Source organism: Osmerus mordax, chromosome 1 (assembly GCF_038355195.1).
Source record: "Osmerus mordax isolate fOsmMor3 chromosome 1, fOsmMor3.pri, whole genome shotgun sequence".
Classification (NCBI taxonomy): domain Eukaryota; kingdom Metazoa; phylum Chordata; class Actinopteri; order Osmeriformes; family Osmeridae; genus Osmerus; species Osmerus mordax.
Window position 1 is genome coordinate 16,694,348 of NC_090050.1, and position 13,442 is coordinate 16,707,789.

The window sequence follows — 13,442 nt, forward strand, 5'->3', positions numbered from 1 at the left end:
TAGTTACAAATAAGCAGCAGGCCTTCCATCGCCTTCCTTTTCGAACATCATTAGTTGAGAATGTCTGTGTGACTTTCAGTTCACCAATTCCTGACACTGCATCGGATGTAGTGCAGTGCATCCAAAGCTAAAGGAGGTGTGATGAATAAAGCTGTCAACCTAAGCAGAGCTTCGTGCTGTACAGTGTAAATACTTCCTGGACAGTGGAGGAAGAGGGAAAGACTGCGAGAGACAAAGAGGAAAATACAGAAAGAGAAATAGACAGCAGACAAATGTAGAGGATGAAAAAGGACATCAACTGAATTGTTTTAAGGATCATTATCTAACATTTCATTATAGTTTCAGGAAGAACTTTTTAAGCAATCCTAAAGGACTTGAGTGATCAGAGTGAGAATTAGACAAGAATGAGAGACAAAAGCAGAATCAAAATGTTACATTTTGTAAATTCCTGTAAGTATGGGCACACTTCCATAGTTCCTCTTTCCTGCGGGATTCTCACATCTACCTGGAGAACCAAGGCCAGGTGTGTGCCACTTGCCTCTTGTCCACACTCCCTCGGCAGAGCAAGACTGTGAGGAATGTAGACTACCGACTGCTGGTGTAACTACAAGCTCCTTTTTATGGTACAGAGCACCAGTAAACACACATTATACACAAGTACACACACAAACAAAAAATTCTAATTTTTGTAAAACTGGTGCTAGTGTAGCTGGTGTAGATCGGTTAAACTCACTTCTCAGATATTTAAACAGACCAAGAGCGCCAGCAAATCACTAGCTTTATGTTGGCGTAGCTGGTAGTGGTCTGTTCAGAATCCTGAGGGCACTAGGCCGTCTTAGCTTGCCACCCATGTGTTGGGTGAAACCTCACCTTTCTCACTCACAACCACCTTTCTTTCATGCATTCTCACATCTTGGTTCTTTTCATGAGCTCATCCCCCTCACATCTTAGCATCTCAGCACTCACAATGTGCACACATATCACAATGCTGTGTTTTTTTCTTTTCTTTTTTCTTTTCACACACCTAAGGAGTGTGTCACATTTCTTTGTCGGAGAGGTGATGTGAGCAAGACGCCTGTGTTTAAACCCTCCAGTTGTCTGAGCAGAGCATGGCACACCACACGTGACAGAAAAGCTTTCAGGAAGTTTCTTGAGGAGCTTCCTGTTTTAAGTTGCCCTAAACAAGTCATTCCATAATAAAAACAAGGACTCTGCTGTCTGTTCTAAAATATTCCAAGTGATCATATTGCCAAAGTAAGTGTGGGTGGGGCACACCATGGCAAGATGAAGACCATCCACTGTCCACTAGCAAGCCTGGGATTCAGAAAGACATGCTGCTCATTAGAGTGGCCCGGTCTGGTTGCCTAGCTGCTAAAAGCCTGGATGTTTGTCTATTGTGTTTTCTTATATCAACGTATTACTGCTCAGTGATCACTGTATACTGTAGAGTACATCCTATTAGATACCAGCAAGACTGAGTTCATTTAGAGTCACTTGTGTTTACTAGCGTGATAGTTCCTTTAAAACCAGTGAATATTCAGCAATTTTCTATTCACAAGTCAACATCTTTTGAAATGATCTTACCTTCTGAAAATAAATAATTTAAAACAAGGGAGACATACTTATAAAGGAGTTATTGGAAAGTTTTTCTTAATCACAATGGATGGAACCTGGTGGCATTGCAAGGTTTATTACCAACTGAGGGGAGCACAACCTCAAAAGACAGATGAAAGCAATTTTGTTCATATTGTTCAAAGACCAGCTAAATATCCATTAGTGTCAATGTGAACTGGACCGAGAGTTCATTGCACCACATATTTTCTAGACTCATCTGAAATCAATCCTCCACTGAGCATTTTTGGGAAAGAAAATCGTGTCCAAGATCCGTTCAGCTTTATGAAACAACCACAACATGTTGTAATGTAAAACATTTATTGCATCCAATTACTTTGCTTTGTGACACTTCAAAACAAAGAAGTACTTGTTCCAACATTGGAAATACCTGTATGCTATGAAAGGGACCAGCAAAGATACAATGTTGTTATATCAAACCAGAGTTGCAATCATGGCTTGGTTACAGTTATATTTTTACAAACATGAGCCAAAATAACCTTGGAAGTGCAATTTTGAAGTACTAGAAGTACAATTTAAAAGCCACTGATAAAAGAAAAAGTTCAACTCTTCATATGACATTGCCATTTACCACTTAACGTTCCAGGTTATTCTATAACTCAGCAATAACAAACCTATAAGACACTGGTAGAGAACAAACAGTAGTCCAGTAGTACACCAACACACCTTGTCGTTAATCACAAACATCCCAAACACAAATAATCAGGGAAAGGATCAACTGGTGTTCTCAAAAAAGGTCTCTGTAGCTTCAGTGCTTTCTGCCCTAACCCAGTCATTTTTACACCAGGCATCGAACATGCTTAAGCCTTCACTCACAAATATGAAGAAACTCAAAAGTGATGCTCGTCTTCATAGGCCCAGTGTCCTGTGGCCCATCATTCTTTACAAAATATCAATATAAGTACAATTTCTCTACATGTATTTTACATATTCTCTTTTGACAAATCAATGTTATAATACAAAGAAAACGAATAACATGTCCCAAATGCATGACATAATAGCCAGACATGTTGTCATTCCACCTTGCACAAAATGCAGGCACGTCTGTGCCTGGCCACCAGACTAAACTCTCAAATATCAATACACAGCCTTGTGTCCCCAAGTAAAAGCAGAAGATCTCCCGAAATAAACAAGTTCTATCTTTAATCTTGAATAGTTTATCTCTCTGCTAAAGTACAGTCTCAAAGAATGACGTAGGTCTAACTCTGGACCTGAATCCAAAGTGAATCTCTATTGATTAGTTTTTGTGAAACACTAATAAGGGGCTAGGAATTTCTCCTGACAAGTGTAGAACCCTCATTGTCTCTCCCAGCTTGACTGCATGCAGGGTCACACACACACACACACACATCACCGTACGGTGGAGTGGAGGCAGGGTGATGCATATAGTACCGAGCATGTGTTGGTCTTTAGCAGAAGTAGCAGTAGATGTAAGAGTAGCATGCAATTAGGATGATATGCCTGCCCACATCACTAATGGTTTCACCCTCTCCTGTATATCTGAATACCTTATCCCTCCCCCCATTATTTTGTTTTAGGACAAAACAGCCCCCTCTCTAGTTTTTTCTTTCCTTCCTTTTCTGTGTTGTTAAGTGTCACTGAGAGGCTATACGACCTTTACACTAACATGATAGATTTTCTGTCCGGGTTTTCGTCAAGGGTGGGTTGGAGGCAATGATTAGTTGGGGGGGGGGGAGAGCAAGAGTGAGACAGGAAGAAAGCGAGGGGGAGAACTTTGTCAAAGGTTGTCTGGTAGAAGACCTGGGTGCAGAGGGGTGTGTGTAGATCCTGGTCACAGGCAGAGCAGGCGAGAGCCTTCGTCCCCTTCATCCCCCTCACTCTGAGGGATCCTTGGCAGCATGGCAGAGCGGGTCAAGCCCCAGAAGCGGGCCGGCGACAAGTCCTTCTTTGTGGCTGTGAACTTCCAGCCCATGTGAGAGCCACAGGTCTGGCACTGAGCAATGGTCCAGGCGTACCTGGGGGAGGAAATACGGATTGTGGTCTGTCTTTCACAACCCAGCAGGATTGGGTGAGGAATGAGGCTAACTGGTGGCTGATTTGTCGCTACAAAGACAGCTCTCCTCTCCCTTTCTCTCAAATATTGAAATTACCCAGACTGTGGTTAATCAATGCAATCCCTTCTCTTATCTCCATTTTCTCAGCTACCAGCTCATTTCCTTCACCGATGTAAGTCCTGGCAGCACTTTGATGTGGTCACAACCAAGGCCAGGCACACTGATGAGAAACTGCAGCTTACATCTGACACCTGTCCAGCTGAGACTATTCTAAACCTTGGGGCTAAAACTGCATTCTGGAGCTGTGGTCAAGCAACTATGCTTAAATTATTTTTCTCTTTCTTCCATCCCCACCATACACACTGTGAGCATAAGTAGAGGCAGTTACAAAGAATGGCAGTAAAATAACAAATGTACTTCTTGACTAGGCGCTGTTTAAAGGCTGGGGTGTTAGACTTTACAGGAGTGATTGAGCTGCTGACACAGAACTAGCCTCTTCCTCAACCCTCTCCAGATAAGTCAGGCTGTGTAACCACCTCAGGTAACAATGATACATAATGACTGGTCTAGTACCCACTGGAACACTTAGCAGCCTAGGAAAGATGAGGGGAAATAGAGAAATGGAGGAATTCTAACAAGGCACCACATATTGTACTGATGCAATGCCAAAAAAGACTGTCCACCCTGGAGCCATAGACTTGCAACTGCCTATCTATGGCAGCGTGGGATTACTTCCAGTCCAAATATAGTAAGGAAGCATGTCCATGAACTGCAAACACAAAGCCAATTCATCATTTTAACAGTAATATGATCGGTTCTCATAAAAACCTCCCTATTGAAGTTAAGCTTTCATTTACAATAACACAAAAGTGTAAGCAGAGAATCTTTTGCACACAATCCTATGTCCATCTGTTTGTGTGAGAGTCAGTATTCACGTAACATGAGCCACTGAATTGGGAATGAGACAGAAGTGAAGTGGGTGGGGGTAATATGGGTTACCCTGGAAACCAGCTGTGCAGTGTGGATGGCCTGCCGACCAGGTTGAGGTTGCTTGCTTTGTAGACGGTGAGGGTCTCGTGGACATAGCCATGAGGGTTAACATAGGCTGCCATGGGGCCATACAGAGAGAGACTAAATGAGGAGAGGGAGGGAGAGAAGAGGCATAGAGAGAGAGACACACACACAGACAGAGAAATACTGTTAGACAAGCTCTAATGGTTTAGCATTAGCAGTTAGCATCCTAGAAGGGCTCGACAGAGCTGAAAATAAAACCATATTCAGTTACAGTGTACTACACTACAAGATTTAAACTGAAAACTCATCTTGCCGTCAATTTGTTATTGTACAAATCAGAACACAATTCCAAATGAAATGTATCCGGTTAAATCTATAATTTAAGATCTATGACAAGTACAGAGTCTATGAAGTGTACTTCTCCCTCCATCATGTGAAGGTGAAAAATGGGTGAGACACCTCAAGTTAAGTTGTCAGATGGAGGGTCTGGTTGTTCTCTAGCAGGGCATCACAAACACAGAGCACACGTACACACAGGAACCTGGATAATCTCACTGGCTCTCCTCTTGGTTGCATGCTTGCCTTAAAATGAGATTGAAAATCCCAAACACGCACGTTTCCGTTCCTTGTGATTGATGCTGGATCTTTCAGTCAAATCAACTATTTCAATTGAACAGGCCAACTATCCCCATGACTAGACAGCCATTAACAGAAAGGATGGGTGAGTGGAGGTGTTTAAGAATCTTCTTCACTTCAGCTTTATTCTGATCACTACACTGTCTGGCCTCAAAGAAACACGTAATTGTTCAATCGAATGCAGGCTTCATAGTTTATTGGAATCTGTGTGTGTGTGTGTGTGTGTGTGTGTGTGAATATGCACCAAGCCAGTGAATGTATATGCCCTTGGAGGTTCGTCAAATGCCATACTTGTGTGTCCACAATTGAACCAAAAAGGTCAGAATGTTTATTTCCTGCAATTACAAGATCCTGGCCTCTAGCCAGACGGTGGACTGAGAGGTGGCGAGGCGACACATGAAACAGGGAGGGTGCGGGACATGATTGAATTGACAGATGAGAGACAGCCTGATTCCATTAGTATCAACGCCAGTCTCATCTAAAGCTCTATTAACATAACCCCCGCTGCTCAGTTGGCCGCCATGGAGAATGGACTGGGGAAAACACACTCGCACAAAACACAATCAATAATGTGAAGACAGTGTGTCAATCCAGCCTCCAGACACATCCATCCCGGGAGTGAGACCAAAGTGAGACACGGACCCAACCTCCAGCTCACCTGAAGATCTCATTCTTAGTGGTGATCTCTGTGTCGTGGCAGTTCTTACAGCACAAAGAAGTGCACTGTGGAAGAGAGAATACCCACAGTTTAACAGTTGTATTGCCATGAGGACTTCATGTTCAGTACACCAGGCATGCAGCAGCAAAATAAGTTCTTATAATCGTACCAGCTGCCTCCCCTTCTACATGGTTATGTAACAGGCACTGTAATTGGCCCAACAGATGGGTATGGTCAAAAGTCGGCCTCTGTGAAGCCTCTTTGTAAATGTGTGACATCTTCAGACTGCCCTCTTCAGATTATAAGAGTTTAACACCAGCTAATCACTAACATACAGGTTCCCAACATATTGCGATATGACGGAATGTTGTGGATCTATCTGTTTAATAATTTATAAGATGTAGGATATGGGTTGATGTTCTATCAATCAATCAATCAACTTTATTTATATAGCACATTTAAAAAACCACAGGGGAAGCCAAAGTGCTTAACATTGAGACATAAAATAAATAAATATAAAAAACAAACAAAAACTTTTTAGGGAATGACGGAAAATTTAAGGTAAGTTAAAGGCAAGGGAGTAAAAGTGCGTTTTTAGAAGAGATTTAAAAACAGGAAGCGAGGAGGCCTGTCTGGCCTTTAAAGGCCGCTCATTCCAAAGCTTGGGTGCAGCAGCGGCAAATGCTCTGTCACCTCTGAGCTTCAGCCTTATTTTAGGGACTGTCAGCAACAGCTGGTCGGCTGATCTTAGGGATCGAGATGGACAGTAAGGCTGAAGCAGATCGGATAAATATGGTGGAGCAAGGTTGTTCAGGCATTTAAAAACAAATAACAAAAGTTTAAAATGTATTCTGTGGTACACAGGAAGCCAGTGTAGGGATGGCAGGATTGGAGTGATGTGCTCACGCCTGCGGGTCTGGGTTTGCAGGCGTGCAGCAGAGTTCTGCACAAGCTGCAGACGGGCAAGGGAAGTCTGACTGATCCCTATGTACAAGGAGTTACAATAATCAAGACGAGTCGTAATAAAAGCATGGATTAATTTCTCCAAGTCAGGTCTTGATAAAATAGGTTTCACCTTGGCTATTTGACGTAGTTGATAAAAGCTTTTTTGTACTACACCACTGATCTGTTTCTCAAATTTAAAATCTGTATCAAACTTGACCCCCAGATTAGTGACACAGTCCTTAAGATACAGTGACAGAGAGCCAAGGTCAACGTTGGGGGAAGAATGACAACTTGAGTATGTTGTTACGCAAAATGTTTTCTATTTAATGCACTCAGACAGTCTCTCACAGAGAAATAGAGAGAGAGAGAGAGAGAGAGAGAGAGAGAGAGAGAGAGAGAGAGAGAGAGAGAGAGAGAGAGAGAGACAGAGACAGAGACAGAGACAGACCTAGAGGTATTCCAGAACTTAACAGTTTAATAACTATGTTCCAGACATGTGTGCCGTGTTTACGCCATTGTCACACTGACAGGGTTTCCCTTGGGCTGTTGATGCAGAGTGAAGGCACTCAACTGTGTATGCCAGAGGACCTTGCTAAATTAGTGTTGGAGTAGAATGGTCTTACTGCTGTGCAAGGGAAGTTCTGTTGCAATGGTGCTGAGGGACAGGGGCTTAGGGTTAGGGAGATGTGCTTCATCACTGAAAGAGGCCCCTGGTCCCTGGCCTGGGGAGCATCTCACTAAGAGCATCTGAGAACCGGAGATAGGGGGGTAATGATCATCTCTATATATAGGCAACAGCTAAATATACCACAGCACATTAGGGAGGGGAGGGCTTCAAACAGGTCACAGCAAGGAGAGAACAGGTTTGTTTGTACGAGGTAGAGTGTCAGGCGGGTTAGGCATGTAAAGCGCGTGTGCGTGTCTCCTTCTCACCCGGTCCATTATGTCCAGCTCACAGCGCAGCCTCTGGATGGCACTGCCGATCTTCAGCAGCTGAAGCCTCAGGGCATCGTCTATGGGCAGACAGGCTGCTACTCGGTAGGAGAAGTCTAGGCAGAGAGAGATTGGAAGGGGCAAAGAAAGAAAGAAAGGGTGAGAAGCTGTGTCAAGTTAAAGAAATAAGACAAAAGAGAAAGACGCAGGTACATGTATTATCCAGATATAAGGGTAGATATAGAATTCAACTCATCAAATTACTGACCAATGGCATTTGTAGGGAGGGAATCATCCTTCAAGTTCTCATCCCACTCGTGAAGCTGTTTCTTTACTCTGTTCATCAGAGTCTCCTGGGGAAACACAACCCCAGGACATAAGATTGATGAGTGAATGAGATGCTTGTCTTCATACATTAGAACCCATATAAAAGTGTACAGTCAAAATATGTTACAATGTTCTGCAATGTCTCTGTGTGCCATTAGGAGAACAACTGATAGCCTGCAGTACTCACAGAGTCATAGAGGGCATAGACCCAGGGTGGCCATGAGGTCATATTTGCACACTGGAACTTCCTCTGAGGAGAAAAGAAAAGAGTTGCTTTTCCAGGAAGCCAGAAAAATATACGTGTCAACAGGTTATTAGAGATGTTCAAATTAAACTGACAAAAGTGTTGTGTCCATTATTGCTCTTCTTCTTATCTTGTTGTTTTTGCAGGCAACATTTAAGGTAAGGGACGATCCTTACCTTAAATGGCTTTTAAGAGGTATTGTTGTAACGAACACAGAAACGCAGCTGACATTGCATCAATGTTGCCAGGTTTATTTAACACCCTTCACATGTTCCATATTTATCTCCCTCTTGATTTCACCGGCATGAAGAGCACATATAACTGAAAATCTCTTCCAACATTCTCAACAAACAGTTTGCCTCCCCATCATGTAGCTCTCCACACCCTGTCACTCCCACTCTCATCACACTCTTTCATCATCAACAAATGAAAGCAATAAAAATGCTAATGAGAGTTGAGATGACATGGCAACTATGTACTGTGACACGGACACAGCCAATTTAGCCATACAGCAGAAGCTTTGATCCAAAGCGACCTACACAATAGGTATGTTTCTCTAGGGTAAGTGAGTCATCATCAACTAAACCTTTTTTGAAGAAAAAGTGACACCAGTGGCCACAGCAGTAGATCTTACACACTTCTCTCTCTCTCACCCACACACCAAACATCTTATACACTGACATTCACTCCTACCAATAGCACAGTTCATAATTTCACCATTAATAAAGAAATAGACATGGGATGAATTTCTGACATTGAATAACAGGGAGTGAAGAAAGTGATAATTATGTGAGTTCATATTTTGCAGGAAATGTCACCTTAGCTTCTGTGGCTTATTATTTTTAAATAAGACCCATACAAGTAGCAATCCAAAACCTGTGTGTGGTAGGGTTAAAGTTGAACAATACACATATCTATGTATGTGCATGTGTGTCTGACCTGGCGATAAGTGTTCCACCAGCACTGGGCCTGCTTGCAGTTCTGTGTGGGAGGTCTGGAGGAGGGATGCATGTGGAGGCGGGACAGGGGAGTCAGCTGCACTGCTGTAAGGGGGTCTGGCAGGATACACTCTGGTAGGATTTGCACCTTAGCCTGTCTGATCCTGGGAAGGGAGAGGAAAAAAGGGTTTGAGAGAGTTGCATCAAAAGACAACAGTATAATGAGAGATGTGCTCTGAATACTTATGAACTAAAAGATCCATGAACTACAAACCTACCTGAAAGTATTTATTTTTGTAAGAATTATACTGTCTACACAGCCTCATTAATGAGGAAGTGTCCTTCTTGGTACCGCGCACATAGAGACACAGCATTAAAACATCTACATAATGTAAAACATAACTTCCTTTAGCACAGATGTCCACCTTCACTCGACATAGTGACGCCACTTTAACGGAACAATCGCTCCAACAAAAAGCAGCATACTTTTTTCTTTAAATCATGTCAAATTGATGCTCAACTAAATGTTCAGCCCTCCACACTTATAGACAGTGAGTTCTCAAAGTGAGATCCATTCATTTTCTGCAGGCACACCATGACATAAAGAGCTTGTCGATGTTGAAAGGGGTCTACAGCAGGTTGCTTCTAGTGATAGGAGGCAGTATATATTTTGTTTTTAAACCACAACCACAAATCGTATAAAAGCCATCTTAAGGTGATAACTGTTGTCAGATCCATTGAATACTTGTTAGTGGTGGTGACAGGGAACAGCGAGAGACAGATAGAGAAAAAGTAGGGGGGGGGGGTTCTTTTGATTTTAATGAGACTGTAAGGAACATGATGGGAGTGTGTCCTCTAGTGGTTACTTTGATATCCCATTCTTAATTGTAGCTGTGGCCCTTCAAATACACATTCTTCATGTAAATATCAATAATTATTTTATATACAAGGATCTGTGTGTGTCCATCTCTGGTCGAAAAAAACAGATAGTTTCTGATTCTGCTTGTTGATGTGAGGGTGATTAAAAGCACTCTTTTTACCCGTCAGCCTGAGTTCTGATCTCGTGGACCTTGAATCTCTGCCTGCCAATGGCCTTCACCTTCACAGTCTCGATGCCATACTCCTGCTCCTCTCGGTACGCATAGATCTCAGCTGTGGTCCCAAACTCAGCTTGTGGATCACCTGTGTCACTGGAAAGAATACAGAACATGCAATGGCAAGAAGATTCATTTTAGATACTTGCCTCATTGAGGTCTTGCCCTTTCGGGCTCTGTCTGAACATTGTCCCTGTCACTCCCCTACAACATTTAACCCCACATGCTCAAACTGGATCTCCCTCTCATTCTTATTTCAGTACCTGTGAGCGAGCACGGCGAAGGTACGGTCTCTCTGGATTACAGTGCGCATCATGCTGACTTCCTGTGGCCTGAAGAGCTGCAACGGCAGTGTCTGCCCAGGGATCAACATGACTGATGTGTGCGGCAGCACTGGGATGGTCTGGCAACTATCATCATCATGCACTGTACGACCGTGGAACTCCTCCATGTCCGCGCCCAAGTACTGGAAGACCCAGGGGGGGTGAGGAACAGATATTCTTACAGTCCAACAGGAAGTTACATCAGGTGATTTATTAAATTAAGATCAAATTGTGTTAGGTACGACGTTTCCATGAACTACTCACTGAGTGTGAAGTGGGAAGACTTGGGTCAAAGTTAATGCTGGGCTTTTCAGTATCCTCACTGTCCCGGTCTTCGGTCTCCATTTCGTCCTCCTCTTCTTCCTCATTGCCTTTGTTTCACATGAATCATATCAAAGGACACAAATGATATGTTTTGCATCTGAATAATCCATCCCATGCCTGCTGCTTAAGATACATCCCTGCTATGTGCTCTCATCTACGTTGACTTACCATAAAATGAAACTGACAGTACATAGACTAGGACTACGCTTCTGACATAATGCACTTCCTAATCTGTATAGGCCTATAATGTACATTCCATGAAACGCTTGGATAATTGGACACAAACTATGCACATTTGTGATTGGCATTAGATTTACTTTCTGTTTCACTTCCAGGGCACACAGGTACAATATACATTCAAACTAAATACATGTAGGCCCTCACTATACAGGCTTTGAAGAGGTAGATTCACATAATTCAAGTGTGTTGCGTGAATTAATGAGTAAAAACCGTGGCCTTGCTGTCTGACCAAGACCGAAACCAAGTAGGCTACATACTAGCTAGCACTAGTTAGCTAACGTCAGTGTTTGCTTGGTTGCAAGACAATAAAGTGCAATTAACAAAATGCTGTCATGCATCATTCAGCTGGTCAGTGATATATTGAAGCTCTGTAAGTACCGGGTATCAGTTGCAATTGGTTGCCCATGTTCTCGTTGTTGTCGCCTCCACCCCTATCGTCAGCCATATCCCTCTGTTTACAAACTAAACACTTCTTCGCTGACGTATTTATTCTAGTTTGCTAACCAAGCGGGCTCATTGCTGCCACTAACTGGCCGAGATGGTGAATTTCCATTTCAAGGATCGCCACATGACGCACACCGTCCCATTCTGGCTCAGATTCTTGTCGCATAACCATCAATAAGTCAGTAAAAAATTGTACACCCTTATGCTCGCAAATCGAATACATTTGCAGCCACGCTTGAGACCGTGGACATGTTTCTCCCTCCCTCCCCCCCCCCCCCCCATCTCAACGTCCTGTAAATGTCGTCGTTTCCAAATCAACCAAAGCTTATACTCCCCTCTGCACAGCACTCAAGGCATACATTACGTCATTTAGCAGACGCTCTTATCCAGAGCAGGTCAACCATATACACAAAAACTGTATTATGGTACAGAATCAGTACTCAAGTTTCTTAAGCTTAAACGGCCAATGGTGCAAGTACTGAGCGCAATCATTTAGAACATCTGAGCAAAACCAGAGGCTAGACACAAAGTCGTTTATAAACCATGTTTTTATTCTGGCATTTAACAACAGTCAGTGCTGGGCTGGTGGCAAAGTCCAGATATGAGGAGCAGGAGACAAGTCTTGTGCCCTCCTCAAGCAGTCAGCCAGCCTTCATGGTAAGTTGGGCAGGATCTGGTCCTCACTTCATGACAAGCGTGGGTCCGGCACGTGGAGCGGCTCACAATCACAGGGAAATTGCCGATCTACTTGGACCTCTGCCTCATCTTTCGCCTTTTACGCTTCAGCCTTGAAAGAAAAGAATCAAGATGAGCCTTTGATCATAATAGCTTAACAGAAAATTTTACAAAACATGCAGTTGCTACAGGACTCACCTGCGCATACGCTTCTTCCTCCACTGCAAAACAAAGAATATGTTTAGCACGTTTGCCTACCTAGCCTCCATTAGTTTCAGCAACAATACACAATCTAGCATTAAATCAAGATTGTTATTTTTAGCAACTTAAGGTGCAAATATTAACTTGCAAGGAATTAAGCCTTGCATGTTCTGCTTTGACCCCAAACTAAAGCAAGTTTCGCACGTATTAGTAAATTAAAATACTGAACTAAAACAAGCATGCATTTACGGCGCTAAAATAGAGGGCCCCAATTTAGCGAGCTAAACAACTATTCAGAACTTGGTTCAGAGCTTATAACCGACTGCATTCCAATTGAGGACGACATTAAAAGGTTCACTCAAGAACAAGTCTAAATCAGAAAACATTGGTTAAGGGCATTCCCACACGTTTGTTTCCTGGCTAGCTAGAGCTAGCTCTAAGTCGTTGACGTTATTGAGACAGGGGCGACGTTGTTATAACATTTCTGATATGGGTCATCTCACCTTGGCTCTCATCTTGTGGAGATGTGTCTGCAATAAAGAATGAAGTCAAGTTAGTAAAATGAATGGATGGGTACAAATAATCTAAGATACAATTCGATTCAAAAGAGGTGTATTTGTCTTAATTCTTACCGCTAAAGCGAGGACACCAACTGAAAGAGGATGTGACGACAAAAACAGTGGCGCTTTATACAGAAGTGGACGTCATATTCAATCGCCCAACACTAAGCTCATCGGGATATGTAGGCCAACTGTGGACTATAGGCTAAGAGTGCAGCGCTGTCATCATTGTAATACTT

At 42.9% G+C, this 13,442-nt stretch overlaps 1 protein-coding gene and 1 long non-coding RNA gene across 2 annotated transcripts; both read right to left on the bottom strand.

The window, feature by feature from the left end:
- Positions 1–1,883: 1,883 nt before the first annotated feature.
- Positions 1,884–11,771, bottom strand: crbn (cereblon). The gene is made up of 11 exons (XM_067236997.1): positions 11,702–11,771; positions 11,024–11,130; positions 10,700–10,902; positions 10,383–10,532; positions 9,344–9,506; positions 8,348–8,410; positions 8,102–8,186; positions 7,834–7,949; positions 5,956–6,020; positions 4,647–4,778; positions 1,884–3,608 (listed from the first exon to the last, which is right to left on the bottom strand). Exons 1-11 carry the CDS (start codon positions 11,766–11,768, stop codon positions 3,425–3,427), a joined length of 1,335 nt encoding a protein of 444 aa, XP_067093098.1. The 5' UTR covers positions 11,769–11,771; the 3' UTR covers positions 1,884–3,424.
- Positions 11,772–12,297: 526 nt separating this feature from the next.
- Positions 12,298–13,331, bottom strand: LOC136946235 (uncharacterized). The gene is made up of 4 exons (XR_010876875.1): positions 13,276–13,331; positions 13,147–13,173; positions 12,641–12,663; positions 12,298–12,554 (listed from the first exon to the last, which is right to left on the bottom strand). It is a non-coding gene; the product is annotated as an uncharacterized lncRNA (long non-coding RNA).
- Positions 13,332–13,442: the final 111 nt, after the last annotated feature.

What these genes read in the sequence shown, in the direction of transcription:
- crbn (XM_067236997.1), bottom strand. Translation starts at nt 11,768, where the DNA reads ATGGCTGACGATAGGGGTGGAGGCGACAACAACGAGAACATGGGCAAC. An exon ending in TCTATGCCCTCTATGACTCT is followed by an intron (nt 8,187 to 8,347) that starts GTGAGTACTGCA and finishes GTGTTTCCCCAG; the next exon opens with GAGACTCTGATGAACAGAGT. An exon ending in CCTCCCTACAAATGCCATTG is followed by an intron (nt 7,950 to 8,101) that starts GTCAGTAATTTG and finishes CTCTCTGCCTAG; the next exon opens with ACTTCTCCTACCGAGTAGCA.